Here is a 19,104-nt window from a genome sequence, read left to right as displayed (position 1 = left end):
AACATGCACCGCCAATGTGCACCTGCATGTACCAAGGCAGTGAGCAAAAGCACACTCCCTAAAGCAAAGCAGCAGGGAAACTTGAGACGCACAAAGGGTGTAGTAGGTCATTTCACAAGACATGCAGGCTGGCATACAGCTCCCTCACCACTGGGAAGTAAATAGAATAAGTGGGGTTACACTGGCAGTAACAAATGAGCCACAGGGCTCTCTCCTAGTGCCCAGCCCCCCCCCCCCCACACCAAAAATGAATGAGCTGCAGCTAGAGGAGCCACTGGTCTGGTCCTGCATGGGGATAAAAACTTTGCTTTACACTTGCCATTTGAATAAATGGGGGTTCTCTGTTTTTGTGATTTTAATGGTTTAATGTATACATGTACTTTCATGCTTAGTCAGACAACACAGCTCAACATGACCCCTCCAATGGTTCCTTAACTTCACCCAGAAAAAGGGCAAGCCATAACTGGCATAGTGCAAAAGACAAGGTGACATCAGAGTTTGACACTAAAATCTGTGAAACTTACCAGAATTCCTGTGGTTTTCAGCTGATTGTTCCTGGCTATGTTGAACTTCATTTGCCTCGCTGTCACTGGCTGCAGTAGCAATGCTGAGTTTCACTACAGGAACCTGTTCCAGGGAATGGTCCAGCAACTGTTGCTCCTGCTCCTGGATAAAGGTTTTGAGTCCAGCAACAGAGAAACCCTCCACAACCTGAGGCAACAGATCACTTAAGTATAATAACAAATAACACAAGACAAAATTATGCATTCCTAATGTACATGTACAGCATTCAGAAACAGAAAGTAATGGTTAAAATGGGTTGGTTCAAGTAGTTCTTTAGACTTTTGGGAGTAGAAAAAAAAACTCAAATCCTAAATTCCAGTAGATTAAACACTCGGGGAATATATATCGTACACTGTATCTTAAAAAAAAACTATTCCCTCTTTTGGTAAAGTTCATTTGAAAAGCTTTACAACAGAAGTAGCACTCAGTTTAATTTGTTACTGTAACGCATCTTAATAACAGAACTTGTTCAGATGTCCTACTTAAAAAACTCTCTTAAAGCATTTACCTCTGTTAATGAGCATACTCTGCAGAAATGTCAGGTGTCTGTTAATCCTGAATAAGCATACTCATTTTAATTATATACCTAAATCTAAGGTATATGTGAAACTTAGTGCATGGTATGTACATGTAATGCATTTAGGCGGTGTATTACTATTTGATTTTTTTTAAAGAATAAATGGCTTTTTTACAGCCACTTCCGGTCCAGTTATTTCCCCATTTGTTTTTCAGTAATTATATACTTATTAGTACAGGACACAGACTGCTAACTCTTGAGGAAAAACATTTATTTTGGCAGTTTAAAAAGTAATAAATACACAGCTATGTTGATATGGATGACACTGATGGTGCCAGTTGCAGCTTCTTTGGCAAGAAGTTTTCAGCGTGACACTTCATTTAAGCATGTCAGTGTGACCAATCATGCCTTTGCCCTCTGATCCCATATGTAAATATGGCCAATTTGGAGCTACAGCAGTGTGAAAGTGCATTTCCTCTTTCAGGTCTGCTGTTCTGCAATAAAATAGAAGTTATGTACTTACCACAACTTGGCATCAGTTTTGTCCAATTTCATTATAGGTGTTTACTAGGCTAATGACCACAAGGGCTTTTTTATGCAGCACGAATGGGTCTTCGGCTCTGTCCTCAAATCTAACTCAGCCATTTCTTCCAGACATACGATCCAGTCCTCAAAGTCCTCCATCTCTGATAATGTCTCACTCCTTTTAAAACTCTCAAGATCAAATTTGCTGGCCCTTCATAAAGATATTCTGAACAAAGTTACTGAACAGACAAAGAAAGCGACCAACTGGAGCCCAAACTAGGTACCAGTGGGTTCCCTTAGCCTCTATATAACTCTCAGCTGCAAAAGAAAGGGGAAAGGAGGTAGGATGTAATGCATAATTAAACTGGACAACACTGATGCCAAGTTATGGTAAGTACATAACTTCTAATCTGATGTCCATTTTATTATGCATCACAAATGGGTCAGAGTCCACAGCTAGATACACCCTTGGAGGACCTCAAGGAAGGATATGCTTGAGGACTGTGGAGCCAAAGGCTGCTCTGTTTCTGGAAATAATGTCCAACTTGTACTGAGATACTAAAGTACGACATGTAGACCAAGTGGCTGCAGCACAAATGTCATCAATAGAAGTCCTTGCAGAGAAGGCAGATGAAGCAAACAGAGATCTGACAGAATGACCTCTAACTGGATGGGGGAAGTTGATTGCCTTGTTGAGAGTAAACTGCAAACATACAATCCGTAATCCATTTGGCTAAAACGATCTTGGATACAGCCTGACCTAACCTATTTGGAAAAAAGCAATAAACAACTGTTCAGATTTCCTGTGAGATCTAGTTTTGTGTAAATAAAAACGTAACTGTCTGTGCATGTCCAACAAATGCAGCATGTATTCGGCTTTATTGGAGTAATTAGGGAAGAATACAGGAAAATCGATAGTCTGGTTAATATTTGCCTCTGAGGCAACCTTTAGTATGAAGGATGGATTCGTTCTGAGACTTTCTTTAAAGAAAGTTATATTTGGTGGTTGAGAAGAGAGAGCTTGCAATTCTGACACTCTTCTAGCTGAATTAATGGCCACTAGGAAAGCAGTCTTCCAAGGTAAAAACTTTAACTCAAATAAGCTAGCAAGTTCAAATGGTTTCAAGCAAGTCCCTGAAGTAACTAAGGTAAGATCCCAAGGAAGGGAAGATTCTTCTATTAGAGATCTGAGATGAATACCCTCTTTCATAAAAGCCCTACAATAGTTAAGAAGTGGAAAGAGTGGAGGGAAAACTATCGCCCTTTCCTACATGGAAATTTGTGATAGCCATAAGTTGCAACACTTTATAGTGGAAACACTAACTCCGTGCTGGAAGAGTAAGCTAAGATGCATAAGGATATCCAGAAATGAAGCAGAAAAGGGGTCAATATTCCTCTGTGAAGCCCAAATGGAAAATCTCTTCCAATTACTATGATATACTTTCTTGGTGGAAGACTTTTGAGACGCAAGAATAAATTCCCAGATCAGGGAAGCTAGCCTGGACTTTCGTAGAATTACTGGAAGTGGAGAAACCAAGCAATCTGAGGGATCGAAGACTGGGAATCTGGCATTCTGATGGATGGGAAATTAGATCTTGTCTGGGATGCAGTATCCATGGAGGAAATCTGCTGTGAGACTGCAGGAAGGGGAACAATATCTCACAAGACCAGTAAGGGGCAATGAGGATTAGACTGGTCTTCAATCTGCTGGCTTTTCTGTAGAACATTGGTTGTCAGGGGAATCAGAGGATAAGCATAGAGGAGACCTGGGGGCCAATTGTGGATTACAGCATTCCTGAGTGACTATCCCAAGGGGCATATCACAGCGAAGTACTTGCTGCGCATGTTGATTAGGGAAGAGGCAAAAAGGTCTCAGCAAGGGTGGCCCCAACGGCTGAATATCTGATTTGCTACTGACCGGTTCAGGGACCATTCTTGTGGACTTAAGATCAATCTGCTCAGTCTGTCCACTAGAACGTTGGACTCCCCTAGGATGTACATTGCAATGAAGAAGCAACAGGTTCCCCCCTGCTTGTTGATGTACCAAACCACCATGTAGTCTGTCAGAATTGCAATGGTCCCCAGAGGAAGGAAGTCCTGAAAGGCTTTCAACATCAGAAGGACTGCCCTCATCTGCAGTACATTTATGTGCAATTTTGGTCTCTGTTGTGAACAATGTGCCTTAGACTATCTTTCCCTGAAAATGCCTCCCTCACCCCACCAGGGAGGCATCTGTGGTCACTGTGGCCATAGGAGGGGGAAGAACGAAAAGTCTGCCGAGATGGAGGGCATCTGTAAAGCTCTACCATTGCAGATGATGTCTGCAAATTGGAGTTAGCCTGACTGAAGGTGACAAGGGATGGCACAGAATGGACCACTGGACCACTAAAGTCCACTGGAGAACTCGCACAAAAAACCTGGCTACAGGCACAAGATGAATGGCAGCTGACATGGATCCTAGGGCCATGAGGACAAGTCAAGCTGGTGGTCTTGAGGTGTCTAGTAAAAGCTGAACCTGCTGTCTCAAGGATCTTATTCTCGGGGGGGGGGTGCGATAGTGCTGCTGTGTGTATGATTGTGTTCAACGACGTTCCTATGAATTCTATGTCCTGTGTAGGAGTCATCTGGGATTTTGTCATGTTCACTGTGATTCCCAGACAATGGAACAGATGCAACATAACCTGAATAGCCAGAAGTAGTTGATGCCTTCTAGGTGCTGTTAGCATCCAATTGTCCAGGTAAGGAAACACCTGGAATTTTGGCAGATGAAGGTGAGTTACCACCACTGCCATGCATTTGGTGAATACCCAGGGGGCAGTGGTAAGGCCAAAGGGCAGTGCTCTGAATTGGTAATGACTATCCCCAGCCTGAAGCACAGACTTCTCCTGGAGCAACTGTCTATTTTGATATGATAGTACGTGTCCTGCAGATCTACACAGTACATCCAGTTGTTCTTGTGCAGAAGTGGCAGAAAGGAGTGTACCATAACCATGCAAAACTTCAACTTCTTTGCAAATAAATTCAAACTGCTCAGATCCAAGATGGATCGAAGGTCCCCCATTTTCTCTGGCACCAAAAAGAAGTGTGAGTAAGTTCCATATCCTAGTTGTTCGGTTGGGAGCTGCTGGATGACTCTTTTGTCTAGAAGTTTTTGAACATCTAGAAAGGCACTCTTCCTCTGACTGTGTGGCACATCAGGGAGATATGTCCCAAAATTGGGAAGAGAAAGGGAAAATGCCCAGGTATCGTTTTTCATGTTTGTCCAGGCTTCTGGGTCCAACAAAAGTCTGCCCCTGACTGACTCCAGAGTAGGACAGCCGGGCAGCACTTCAGTAGCACTGAAAGGGCCTGTTAGACAAAAGTTCTCTGAAGCCCCAATTTTTTGGACCCCCTCACCCTCTGGGGTGAGGTCTACTGTTAAATCTTCTCCCGCTGTCTCCAGAAAAAGATCCATCTTACAAACTGGGAAAAGGCTCTTGTGACTTACGCAACCACATCATCTACACACTCAGTTGGTTCCTGGAGAAGGTCCATTGTGGGGGGGGAAGAAGGTCCATTGCGGGGGGGGGGTAAGAAAACTTGATCCCTATGGCAGATATGGTCTTGCCTTCCTGTTTGCTGTGGAAAAGAGTCTCTTTTACTGACTTTCCCCATATATGAGTTCGTAGTTAGCTTGCTGGTGTGTGTGTGTGTGTGTGTGTGTGTGTGTGTGTGTGTGTGTGTGTGTTGTTTCGCTCAAGCATGTCTGAAAAGCTGACACATTATGACAAACCCTCTGGTTTAAAGAGGTGTGCCTCTTGTGGGCATAAGATTCTCAAATCTGATGCCCACAAGAGGTGTGTATGTACTGCCTGGGACTGGAGCACTTGGAGATGCTGTGCGATATCTGCTCGGCCTTCAATCCTCATATCATTGCTGATCGGTGTAACAAGCAGATCTTGAGAGGTCTTCTCCCGGCCTCTGGACTCCAACCCCTGTCCCAAAGAAGCATGTCCATTCAGCTACTCTGTGGACCATGGCTTCTGCTCCTAAGCGCAGGAGGCTGTCTGATACATAGTCTTCAGATCTCTCCTGTTCTCCTTCTCTACAGACATGAGGACGCTCTGATCCAGGAGAGCCACCGCCAGCCAAGCCTACCTCTCTGCCTGACCCTCAGGCTTCAAGTCTGAGCATTCAGTTGGAACCTGTGGAGATAGTACAGATCTACAGCACCTAGCACCTCATAGCCGGAGCAAATTCATTCGGGTCAGACACGCCTGGATCAGAGGTCCTGGGGCCATGCTCTGCATCGGAGTAAATCTCCCTCACCTGTCCCAACCGTCTGCCCCAGCCTTTCGCCGGTCAAGTCAACCAATTCCTCAGGCTCCTCTAGATCCTCGTAGCTATCCCACTCCGATATGGACAGGATGATGGGTTTACTCAAAACCCAGATCCACCTCTCGATCTTGCCTTCTGCGACCCACGCTGGATCTATAAGAATACAAACCCAGATTCCACAATCTCTTCCTCCTCCGATCTGAGCTTTGGCTTCAGAGTTGCAGGGTCATCAAGAGTGTTGAAGAAGCCTGTCTTTGATTCCAAAAGTGTCCCAAACTGGCTCGGCTCAGACACCTTTGGAGTGGGTCCCAGATCCAAGATGTCTGCACCAGGTCCTCTGGGCTGGTGTCGGCTCTGACCTTTGCAGTGCCATCCCTTCACCTGGAGACCTCAGCCTTTGACAATGCAGGGATGGTGCCTTCTGGAGGTGTCAGATCCGGAATGACCGCATCCCTTTTCTCCTTTAGCAACTTTGGCTCCTGGGGTGGGAAGGCAGGTTCTCCTGGCATTGTCAGCCTTCCAGGTGGCAGAGAGGGCATTCTCTACACCGCAAGATATGGTCCCTCTTCCACCAGGCCCTATCCTATCCCCCGTGGATCAGTGCTTTGCTCCCATCCATCCAGTCCATGGTCAGCCCCTCCTGCACACCCTCCAGCCTACCCCTCAGCAATGGGGTCCCCATATATTCTGAGTCCTCTCCTGCATACCCTGCAGAGGAGGTCTCTTGGAAAAACTGGTGCAAGAGGAAGCACCTAGACTCCCTTTGGAGTCATTGACAAAGGACACTGATTTTTATGAAGGGGAAGGGTCCCCCTGATCTCCATCCAGTGATGTTTACTTCTGGGATATCTTATGAATTCTGAAGCAGAAAGGGTGGCTGGTCTTCCCAACCCCCTTCAGAGGAGTCAGTGTTCTTGGAGACATTCGAAACAAGCCCATCTACATCCTGGGTGACTCCCCTGGCAGATCAACTCATTGACTATAGCTCACCAGGCTTGGAAAGAGCCTGACACCATGGAGCCCATTCACAAATGTGAGGACAAATACCTTACTCCCCCTAGTGACCGCCCATTTTGGAGTAAAAGTGTCCTGTTGATGCCACTGTGGTGTCAGCAGCCACTAAGGAGGAGCTAGCTGAGCAGAGCTCCAATGTTCATCCCCGAACAAGGGGTCTTGGGATTGGACAGGCCTGGGAAGCATGTGTATGCAACCACCTTTATGCTGAGAGCACTGAATTACTTGGCACACTTCACGTGCCTTCAGAGAGATCTGATTAAGGCAATCTCTACCTTTCTGATGCAGTCACTGTCTAAGGAGGACCTTAAGAAGGGTTGTCCCCAGCTGACCACTATGTCCTCCATCGCTAATTCCTCAATGAGGTTATTTCCCAAGTGGATGGAGCCTCACGAGCAGCTAGTTCAGGCATATCCCTCAGGAGACATGCCTGGATGAGACTGTGCGGGTTTACAGACTCCTTTAAAGCACTGTTCATTAAATCCCCCCTTTGACAGTTTCTCCTTGTTTGAAAATTATGTTTAATAAAATTATTGCTTAATGTATTGTAATGCAGCTACAAATTATCTGGCTGGTGAAAGCAAAGTGGAGGCAAAACGATGTTAGTCTGCAGGTTAAAATAAAATAAGAGAAAGGTAGCCCTTACATAGCATTGAATTAAAAATACATTAAGAATCAGTGTGCATGCATTCATACGTTAAAGATGATGTACCTGATCTGCTGGGGAACATTACTTGTGTTAAAAGCAAAAATTCTGAAAACTAAAATGGAAAAGAAACTGTTGAATGCTAAAAAGACACACAATCGTCTGGTGTATCAGGAACAAAGCACCATAATAAAATGCAGACTAAACACAACGAGAATGCTGTGATTATAAAAAAATCCTTCCTGGATCTTGTGGCTAAAGGCAAAAACCTGTCATGAAATTGTTAAGAGCTAATGAATGAGCCAAGGTGGAAAACAGACCAAATCAGAAGACAGACAAATTAGTAAGTGGCTGTTCAGGGGCTACATGAGCCAACACAGTGCACATTTAATGTTCAAAGTTTCATTTGCCTCCACTTTTGTTTTCACCAGCCAGATAACTTCTAACCACATTACAAGACATTGAGCGATAATTTTTGACAAGGAATTACAATGTTTTTTTTTACTCCGTTTACGTTGCCATGAGTTCCTTCTGTTACAGTGTTTATTGAACTTCAACAATGCTACTTGAACTTATATGGCAGGTTTCTCTGGGTGAGGACTTAATCACAGGTTTGAATAACACTGTGAAGATTAAAAGGCACTATGTAGCCTCAGGTAACCCATGAACAGCCACTTCCTTTATGATCCTAGTAACATACTTATGCTAAATTTCACCATGCTTTGTTTGTTAGCACTAACCAGTTTTATTACAATTTTATTGCTTTAACCATTGGTTGCAGACAATATATGCTTTAATATTTTATTTAATCTTTAAATTTATTGGCTGTTTTTACTGACTACTTCACTATATTTAGTGGTTCACACACTATGTACTCACTTATTACAGTTTTTTCTGAAAAAGTTCTTGACACTAGAAGAACGAAAGCTCGCAACACCAGTTTAGCTCGGTTCTTTTCTCCAGGGTGAAAGTAGTTTATTAGAAGTTTATTTTGTTTTATATACATGTATAGTACACATGTATATATATTCCAAAAATGATGAACCTTGGCCAGCTTACACACCAGCAGAAACCAATAAGGCACCAGGAAAGGAAACAGAAAATGAGCACTTTCATCATATATATTTATTTAAAGGAACTTCTTCAGAAACTGTTTTCACTTAATACATACACCATCTAAATATGACGCATACAACCCACCAAAACTTTAGAACAAATCATCGGTCTCAAACAATCACGTGACTATGGAAATATTACATACATTTAAATGCATTTAAAACCAGAGTAAACATTCCACAAATATAACACAAACTTTATGAAAGCTGTTAACATTTTTCAACAATTTTCATTAAATAAACCTAATTAAGTATAAAATGTCTATAAAAATTTAGAATTACAGTATCATTGAGACCAGGGAACAAATCAGCTCTCAGTTTTATTTGCCACATTAATTCCCTGGTCTCCAGATAATCATTGCAACTATTAGGAAATCTAGTAAGGTCAACTTGCTCTAAAACAAAAAATTGAAACTTTTTAAAGTTAAAAGAACTAATACTATATTTGGTTAATGCATTATTTAAATCCCTATCCTTTATAGCCTTAACATGTTCTTGGATCCTTATAAATAATTCCCTAGTACTCTTTCCTACATAATACTGAGTACAGGAACAACATGCATCCAAACATATAATGCTGGTGCTACAACAGCTAAATCTTCCAACCACTGACAAAGTGTATTTCAAATGTTTAAATGAACACTTATGAACCTATACTGCTTACAAGAATCTTTTCTGAAAATTTTCTGTTTCCTTTCCTGATGCATTATTGGTTTCTGCCTGTGTGTTAGTTAGCTGGCCAAGGTTCTTAGTTTTTGGCTTGCAACTTATTCTTGCAACTGAAAATGTTTATAAAGAACTAGTCACTTTACTTGATCACACTAGCTTAGAGATGATTCAATGCTTAATCAAACGTCACAGTTCTAAACTTTTAGCTATTCGTCCGGAAATTCAATCGTTGAATGAACATATTATGGGGTACCCTTTATTCAATGATGTTGTATATGTATATAACAGCATCCCTATTAAAATATGGAGACACATTGGAACTTTGACTGCTACAAAAAGTAAAAAACTCACTAGAGATGCTTCTGCTTATGCCACTATTCAAGCAAATCCATTGCGTTTTAATGATTCAGAAGATGCTGATGGCGAGATGGGACAGATTGGCGAGAAAGGATCTATTATGAGTAATACCGTTAGTATTCCTAATGGCTCTACCCCTATGCACTCTGAACATGTTAACATTTAATTTAGTGGCTTTAATAATGAACACGATACCAGCAATTCTAAGTTAGTTGACACTGAGAGATCTGATAAACCTCAAAAAGGGAAGTTCAATGTTGTTGCTCTGTTTTTTTTCAACAGGACAAACAATCTTGGCCATCCACTGTGAACAATGTTTCGAACACTAGCAAGAAGAAAGGTCATGGAGGACAAAAGAGAAAACCTGAATGGCCCATTTTCAACTTAAGAAATCATCATTTTAGCTATGATGAACTGGTGTACTCCTTCATTCCTAGTTGTAAAACCTCTTAAAGCACTTTGATAACAGATTTTACATTATTTACTCATAAACTTAATTTAAGACACATTTTGCATGGAGATGAGGGTATGTTCATAAGTAGGTACTAGGCTATTGGCCTTAGGGCCTATATAAGCCTAGCCAAAAAATGTACCCTGGCTTTTGCCACCCAAGAAAAATATTTTCCTGTGCCCCTGTCGAACAGAGCCACAGAAGTGATCCCTGGGGTGAATTTCCCATTTCATCCAATCATCAAGATTTTTCTTGAAGAGTGCTAATCAAGAGCTCTGTTTGACATAGATAGGTAGTCTGTTCCAGAGTATGGGAAGTCTCTGGGACAGGAATCTATCCCTCCAGCATTTTCTGTTTATTGTGGTGACAAGGTTTAGGTCCCTAGAGCATGTAGCTCGGAGGGATTGGGATTTCTTTAAGTGGAGCATGTCCAACAGCTCTGGGTTTGACATAGCTTTATATGTTAGGCAGAGATCGCCCCTGAGTAGGCGATATGCGATGGAGTAAAGCTGTAGTTTTTTGAGACAGTCTGCGTAGGGCATCTGTTTGAGGCCAGTAATCTTCTTAGTGAGGTATTTCTTTGGTCTTTCCAGTTGTTGTAGATGTCTTGTGAGGTACATACCAAAAGGGGCATTGTACTCTATAATGGGTCTAATGAGTGATGAGTAGAGGGGAACAATGACCTCTTTTTTTTCTGGATGAGAATCCTTTTATGTTGAGATGAGCCACATAGAAGGATTTCCTGACCACTGTGGCGATGTGATTATCAAAGGAGAGACTACTGTCCACCTGTGTTCCAAGGTCTCATCACATTTTCAGCATTAAGTAGACTACCAGCTATGTGGTAGTTCATGGGTACAGAGTTTTTACCAAAGGGGATGACAATACACTTTTTGGCATTGAGCTTCAGGCCATGGCTTTGACACCAGGTATCTATCTCAGTGAGGCACTTTTGTAGTTTGTCCACATCGTTAGGTTTCAATTATGGCTCCTAGTTTGCAGACATCTGCAAACTTTGTTAGCCTGCACTTCAGTGAAGTAGATACCAAACAGGAGAGGACCCAGGACTGAACCCTGTGGTACTCCACTTGTCACTGGTCTGAAGTCGGATTTGGAATCCGCTACATTCACAGTGTGGGTTCTGTCCGTGAGCCAGTTGGCAACCCATCTTGTGACATAGGGATTTATACCTAGTTTAGTGAGCTTATCTATAATTCCAGAGTGGGGGATGGTATTGAAAGCCTTGGCGAGATCTAGATAAGCTGTGTGAACCATTTTACCCTCATCTATGGCTTTGGTGACTGCTTCAAAGAAGTCAATCAGGTTTAGGAGACATGATCTGCCTTTTACAAATCCAAACTGGGTAGGGTCCAGAGTTTGGAGATTACCAATGTCTTTGTTTATGAGTTCCATGATGATACATTCCGTGGCCTTGCAGACCAGGCTCGTCAGGCTAATGGGGTCCGTCGTGGCTCCACCTTTGTGGAGTGGGATAACTGTCGCGGTGTGCCATTCAGTGTGTACAAAGCCTGAGGTGAGGCTACGATTGAACATGGTACTTAGGTAGGGTGCCAGTTCATTCTGTAGTTCATGTAGAACACAGCCTGGGATATTGTCAGGTCCCATGGATGCTGTGTTCTTGGCTTTGAAGAGTGTGTTTTTTTTACCTGTGCAGCTGTGATTATAGGAACTTTGCATTCTTCCGGTATAGAGATGGGCCCTCTAGGGGGTGAGAGGGGGAGAAAGTTAGCACTGAACCTATCTGCTAGGATGTTGGCAATAGCAGTTGGTTCTGTATATTTAGTGCCATTGTGCTGTAACTCAGAGCAGATCTGAGTGTTCCCATTGAGATTCTTGACATAGCTATAGAATGCTTTGTGGTTGTTTTTAGAGTCAGTGGCAATTTTGTTTTCGTAACTAGCTTTGGAGGATTTTATGAGGGATCTCAGCTTCTTACTGAGGTTGACCAGGGAGTTCCTCAAGTCATAGGATTTTACTCTTTTTTGCAACAGTTTCTTTCTTCTGTTGTAGAGTTTGTTTATGGCAGAGGACCACCAGACTGGCTTCCTTTTTTTGGAGGATAACATCTTGGTTCTATTAGGGATAGCATAATCCATGCACTCATGTAAGTGCTTATAAAGTGCATTTGTGTAGGATTCAGCAATCATACCTCTATTGTCCATCTGCATGGGTGTTAAGTTTGCCACTTCTGTCTTAAGAAGTGTGAAGTTGGCTTTGGAGAAGTTATTTACGATGGTTTCCCTAATTGGGGGTGGGGGTGGGATGTGGATGCCTAAGCTCATTAGCTTGTGGTCGGATCTGACCTCTGGTGTGGAACACCGGTTTCCCATTTTGGTAATGACCAGGTCTAGGATATTGCTGCCCCTGGTGGGGGTATAAATAAGTTGATCCAAGGCGGAATTTATGAATTCTAGAAAACGTTGAGCAAAAGAGTTGGTACATGAGTAGTTTTCCCAGTTAATGGTGGGGTAGTTGAAATCACCCATTAGGGTGTTGGGTTGTACCCTAATACTTTCCAGTGTATCAAGAAATGAGGAGTGGGAATCCTGGGGCATGGTGGGGGGTCTGTAGCAAGCTACAATTTCGATTGTGGTCTTGCCCAGAGTTAGTTGCACTTGGATAATCTCAGATGCATTATGCTGTGCGCAACAAGCCTGGAGGTGTGGATATCCTTAATGAATATGGACACGCCTCCGCCTTTAGTGCTTCATTCTGGGTTAGGTGGCCGAAAGGTGTGGTATGAATTGTAGCCTGGTAATGCAGGGGTGCTCTCTGGAGCTTTGAACCAGGACACAGTCACTGCACAGATGTCAATGTTCTCCATTTTAAGGAGTGCCTCGAGTGAGTGCATTTTGAGGCTTAGACTTCTAGCATTGAGTAGCATTACCCTCAGATTTTGCTTGCTTGTACCTGTTACGGTGGTGACTTTGTCATTTGAACTTTGCCTAAAAAAGGCACTATAGGGGTGGCAACAGCCTTAGCCAGTATCCGGAATCCTAAGGGTGACAGGTGCAGGCCATCTCTGGCAAAGCATCGTGGTCTGTCGATCATGTCGTCCCAGGCAGACAAATACTGGATCCCCTTAGAATGACACCAGAAGGTTAGCCAATTGTTGAAGTCAATAATTTTGTCCTTGTACTGTGGTATCGGGTCATAACCTGCCTGGGATACAAGATCGGAGAGCTCCTCCATGTCTCTTTTCATGTAGTCCAGGGAGGTACGTCTCAGGTCATTCACACCAACATGGACAATGACAGTGTCATATTTGTACTTATTGTGGAGTGACCTGAGTGCATGCATTATGTGGCGGATCCTGGCACCTGACAGGCAACTGACAGTAACTTTCTCCTTGTTTAGTCTAGTGAGTGGAACATCAGTGTGACTGACTATAGAGTCACCTAAGACTAGACTGTTGGGTACGTTGTTATGCCTTATGGGCTGTGGTTGAGTGACGCATTGAGTTTGTGGGCTATGTGTCATTTGGGTTGTGTTGGGGGGGTGGAGTTTGCTTGCGTTTATGCTTTGGATGTCCCTGATGCTTGGGCAGGTTTATATTGAGAGCCTCCACGAATGTAGGTGTGTTTTGTGTTTCTGTGTGTGTGTTTTGGTGGTGTAGGTTTTGAGGGACTATGTGATGAGTGTGGTGTGGTGCAAGTGTTTACCTTCTCCTTTTGACTGTCTAGTCCAGTCTTGGGTGGAGAGCTTTGCTTCCAGTTTGGCTATATAAGTGCATCTCTCACAGGTTGTAGAGTTGGGTGGCAGGAGGAGAGGGTTGTCTGTGTACATGAGGCAATTGCTGCATTGCCCCAAGATGCCCAGATTCATCAAGTAGACAGCAGAAATCACTGGGAGCTGACCCTTAGACATGCCTGGATAGGTGCTTATTTATTAAGTACTAAAAACTGCTATCCTGTAGACAAGTAAGAAAAGTTAAGTGCTATAGTAATTTGCAGCTTATGTAGTGCTGACAATGAGTTCTGAACAAGTGCTGAGTTCAAAGAAACAGATTTGAGTGATGAAACTAGAAAACTGGCTAGTTATAAGAAACAAAACTAAGCTAGAAGGCTTCCCTCCAACGCAAAAGGGCTTGTGGGGCTCAGAAGCCTACAAACAGTCTAGACCACTTAAAAGGAAAGGCAAGAAATAAACTTAATTTTTTTTTTGTTCTCTTCCGCAGATGCTGCCTTTGCACACAGTAGGACTGCCTGAAATCACCATATGATCTCACTGCACTCAGTTGAGTGAGCAAATGAGATGGTCCCAGAAGGAGTTTCCAAACACAAATTTACAAGAGGGGCAGGCAGTTTCAAAGCCACTAAAATTAACACCAAAACAGAAACAGGGAGGGGGGGTGGTGGAAAAATTAACTGAAGAACAGAGTCAAAATTTCCAATAAAGTTAATACTCATGAAACACAAATCAATTTAAGTAATGTATTATTTGAAAAAAGTGTAGATAAAAAAGGTACTTAAATTCTCTTATACGTCCAGTTGAATATAGCTAGATCTTAGCCGGCCAAAGCTTAGGTTTTTAAGCAGACAATATTTCAAAATGTACCATTTAAACAGCCATTGTCAGGAAATCAAAGAATGTGGCTACCCCCACACCTGCAATTATTAACAGACAATAAAATTCAAGCAAGCACTAACTGAAGAACAGAGTCAAAACTTCCAATTCGGTGAGTATTCATGCAACACAAACCATTTTAAACACTATTAATTTGAAAAAAGTGCAGATAAAAAAGGTACTTAAATTCTCTTATACGTCCAGCTGAATACAGCTAGATCTTAGCTGGCCAAAGCTGAGGTTTTTAAGCATAAAATATTTCAAACTGTACCACTTAAATAGGCATTGACAGGAAATCAAAGAATGTGCCTACCCCCACACCTGCAATTACTAACAGACAATAAATTTCAAACAAGCACTAACTGAAGAACAGAGTCATAACTTCCGATTCAGTTAATATTCATGCAACACAAATCAATTTAAGTACTGTATTTGAAAAAAGTGCAGATAAAAAAGGTACTTAAATACTCTTATACGTCCAGTTGAATACAGCTAGATCTTAGCCGGCCAAAGCTGAGGTTTTTAAGCAGAAAATATTTCAAACTGTACACTTAAATAGGCATTGACAGGAAATCAAAGAATGTGGCTACCCCCACACCTGCAATTACTAACAGACAATAAAATTCAAGCAAGCACTAACTGAAGAACAGAGTCAAAACTTCCAATTCAGTTAATATTCATGCAACACGATTAAATCAATTTAAATAATGTATTATTTGAAAAAAGTGCAGATAAAAAAGTAGTTAAATACTCTTATACATCCAGTTGAATACAGCTAGATCTTAGCCGGCCAAAGCTGAGGTTTTTAAGCAGAAAATATTTCAAACTGTACCACTTAAATAGGCATTGACAGGAAATCAAAGAATGTGGCTACCCCACACCTGCAATTTCTAACAGACAATAAAATACAAGCAAGCACTAACTGAAGAACAGAGTCAAAACTTCCAATTCAGTTAACATTCATGCAACACAAATCAATTTAAGAACTGTATTATTTGAAAAAAAGTATAGATAAAAAAGGTACTTAAATTCTCTTATACGTCCAGTTGAATACAGCTAGATCTTAGCCGGCCAAAGCTGAGGTTTTTAAGCAGAAAATATTTCAAACTGTGCCACTTAAATAGGCATTGACAGGAAATCAAAGAATGTATCTAGTCACCACACCTGCAATTACTAAACAGACAATAAAATTCAAGCAAGCACTAACTGAAGAACAGAGTCAAAACATCCAATTCAGTTAATATTCATGCAACACAAATCAATTTAAGTACTGTAGTATTTGAAAAAAGTGCAGATAAAAAAGGTATTTAAATTCTCTTATACATCCAGTTGAATACAGCTAGATGTTAGCCGGCCAAAGCTAAGGCTTTTAAGCAGAAAATATTTCAAACTGTACCACTTAAATAGGCATTAACATGATATCAAAGAATGTGGCTACCCCCCACACCTGCAATTACTAATGGACAATAAAATTCAAGCAAGCACTAACTGAAGAACAGAGTCAAAACTTCCAATTCAGTTAATATTCATGCGACATAAATCAATTTAAATACTGTATTATTTGAAAAAAGTGCAGATAAAAAAGGTACTTAAATTTTCTTATACGTCCAGCTGAATACAGCTACATCTTAGCCGGCCAAAGCTGAGGATTTAAAGCAGAAATTATTTCAAACTGTACCACTTCAATAGGTTTTGACAGGAAATCAAAGAATGTGGCTATCTCCACACCTGCAATTACTAACAGACAATAAACCTCAAGCAAGAACTAACTGAAGAACAGAGTCAAAACCTCCAATTCAGTTAATATTCATGCAACAAAAAGTCAATTTAAGTACTGTATTATTTGAAAAAAGTGCAGGTAAAAAGGTACTTAAATTCTCTTATACGTCCAGTTGAATACAGCTAGATTTTAGCCGGCCAAAGCTGAGGTTTTTAAGCAGAAAATATTTCAAACTGTACCACTTAAATAGGCATTGACAGGAAATCAAAGAATGTGGCTACCCACACAGCTGCAATTACTAATGCACAATAAAATTCAAGCAAGCACTAACTGAATTACAGAGTCAAAACTTCCAATTCAGTTAATATTCATGCAACACAAATCAATTTAAGTACTGTATTATTTGAAAAAAAGTGCAGACAAAAAAAGCTACTTAAATTCTCGTACAAGTCCAGCTGAATACAGCTAGATCTTAGCCGGCCAAAGCTGAGGCTTTTAAGCAGAAAATATTTCAAACTGTACCACTTAAATAGGCATTGACAGGAAATCAAAGAATGTGGCTACCCCCACACCTGCAATTACTAAGAGACAATAAAATTCAAGCAAGCACTAACTGAAGAACACAGTCAAAACTTCCAATTCAGTTAATATTCATGCAACACAAATCAATTTAAGTACTGTATTATTTGAAAAAAGTGCAGATAAAAAGTACTTAAATTCTCTTATATGTCCAGTTGAATACAGCTAGATCTTAGCCGGCCAAAGCTGAGGTTTTTAAGCAGAAAATATTTCAAACTGTACCACTTAAATAGGCATTGACAGGAAATCAAAGAATGTGGCTTCCCCACACCTGCAATTACTAACAGAGAATAAAATTCAAGCAAGCACTAACTGAAGAATAGAGTCAAAACTTCCAATTCAGTTAATATTCATGCAACACAAATCAATTTAATTACTGCATTATTTGAAAAAAGTGCAGATAAAAAAGGTACTTAAATTCTGTTGTATGTCCAGTTGAATACAGCTAGATCTTAGCCAGAGAAAGCTGAGGTTTTTAAGCAGAAAATATTTCAAACTGTACCACTTAAATAGGCACTGACAGGAAATCAAAGAATGTGGCTAAACCCACACCTGCAATTACTAACAGACAATAAAATTGAAGCAAGCACTAACTGAAGAACAGTCTCAAAACTTCCAATTCAGTCAATATTCATGCAACACAAATCAATTTAAGTACTGTATTATTTGAAAAAAGTGCAGATAAAAAGGTACTTAAATTCTCTTATACGTCCAGTTGAATACAGCTAGATCTTAGCCGGCCAAAGCTGAGGTTTTTAAGCAGAAAATATTTCAAACTGTACCACTTAAATAGACATTGACAGGAAATCAAAGAATGTGGCTACCCCCACACCTGCAATTACTAACAGACAATAAAATTCAAGCAAGCACTAACTGAAGAATAGAGTCAAAACTTCCAATTCAGTTAATATTCATGCAACACAAATCAATTTAATTACTGTATTATTTCAAAAAGTGCAGATAAAAAAGGTACTTAAATTCTCTTATACGTCCAGTTGAATACAGCTAGATCTTAGCCGGCCAAAGCTGAGGTTTTTAAGCAGAAAATATTTCAAACTGTACCACTTAAATAGGCATTGACAGGAAATCAAAGAATGTGGCTACCCCACACCTGCAATTACTAACAGACAATAAAATTCAAGCAAGCACTAACTGAAGAACAGAGTCAAAACTTCCAATTCAGTTAATATTCATGCAACACAAATCAATTTAAATACTGTATTTGAAAAAAGTGCAGATAAAAAAGGTACTTAAATTCTCTTATACGTCCAGTTGAATACAGCTAGATCTTAGCCGGCCAAAGCTGAGGTTTTTAAGCAGAAAATATTTCAAACTGTACCACTTAAATAGGCATTGACAGGAAATCAAAGAATGTGGCTACCCCCACACCTACAATTACTAACAGACAATAAAATTCAAGCAAGCACTAACTGAAGAACAGAGTCAAAACTTCCAATTCAGTTAATATTCATGCAACACAAATCAATTTAAATACTGTATTATTTGAAAAAAGTGCAGATAAAAAAGGTACTTAAATTCTGTTCTATGTCCAGCTGAATACAGTTAGATCTTAGCCAGACACAGCTGAGGTTTTAAGCAAAAAGTATTTCAAACTGTACCACTTAAATGGGCATTGACAGGAAATCAAAGAATGTGGCTACCCCCACACCTGCAATTACTAACAGACAATAAAATTCAAGCAAGCACTAACTGAAGAACACAGTCAAAACTTCCAATTCAGTTAATATTCATGCAACACAAATCAATTTAAATACTGTATTATTTGAAAATAGTGCAGATAAAAAGTACTTAAATTCTCTTATACGTCCAGTTGAATACAGCTAGATCTTAGCCGGCCAAAGCTGAGGTTTTTAAGCAGAAAATATTTCAAACTGTACCACTTAAGTAGGCTTTGACAGGAAATCAAAGAATGTGGCTACCTACACACCTGCAATTACTAACAGACAATAAAATTCAAGCAAGCACTAACTGAAGAACAGAGTCAAAACTTCCAATTCAGTTAATATTCATGCAACACAAATC

The 19,104-nt window shown here is 40.8% G+C and overlaps 2 protein-coding genes across 2 annotated transcripts in view; both read right to left on the bottom strand.

Moving 5' to 3' along the window:
* XPC (XPC complex subunit, DNA damage recognition and repair factor) overlaps nt 1-19,104 on the bottom strand; it is a 1,641,424-nt gene that overhangs the window by 1,295,004 nt on the left and 327,316 nt on the right. The gene's annotated exons all lie outside the window — the stretch shown is intronic.
* Nucleotides 1-19,104, bottom strand: part of LOC122807657 (sorting nexin-19-like) — a 266,826-nt gene that overhangs the window by 46,083 nt on the left and 201,639 nt on the right. The window contains exon 5 of the mRNA XM_044078599.1: nt 525-711. Coding sequence (XP_043934534.1) covers nt 525-711 — 187 coding nt within the window. The remainder of the gene's footprint in view (nt 1-524; nt 712-19,104) is intronic.

The sequence above is a fragment of the Protopterus annectens genome, chromosome 7.part1, assembly GCF_019279795.1.
Source record: "Protopterus annectens isolate FY-2018-M chromosome 7.part1, PAN1.0, whole genome shotgun sequence".
In the NCBI taxonomy this organism is placed as follows: domain Eukaryota; kingdom Metazoa; phylum Chordata; order Ceratodontiformes; family Protopteridae; genus Protopterus; species Protopterus annectens.
Note: the sequence above shows the minus strand (reverse complement) of the source record. Positions and strands in the feature narration are given on the sequence as shown.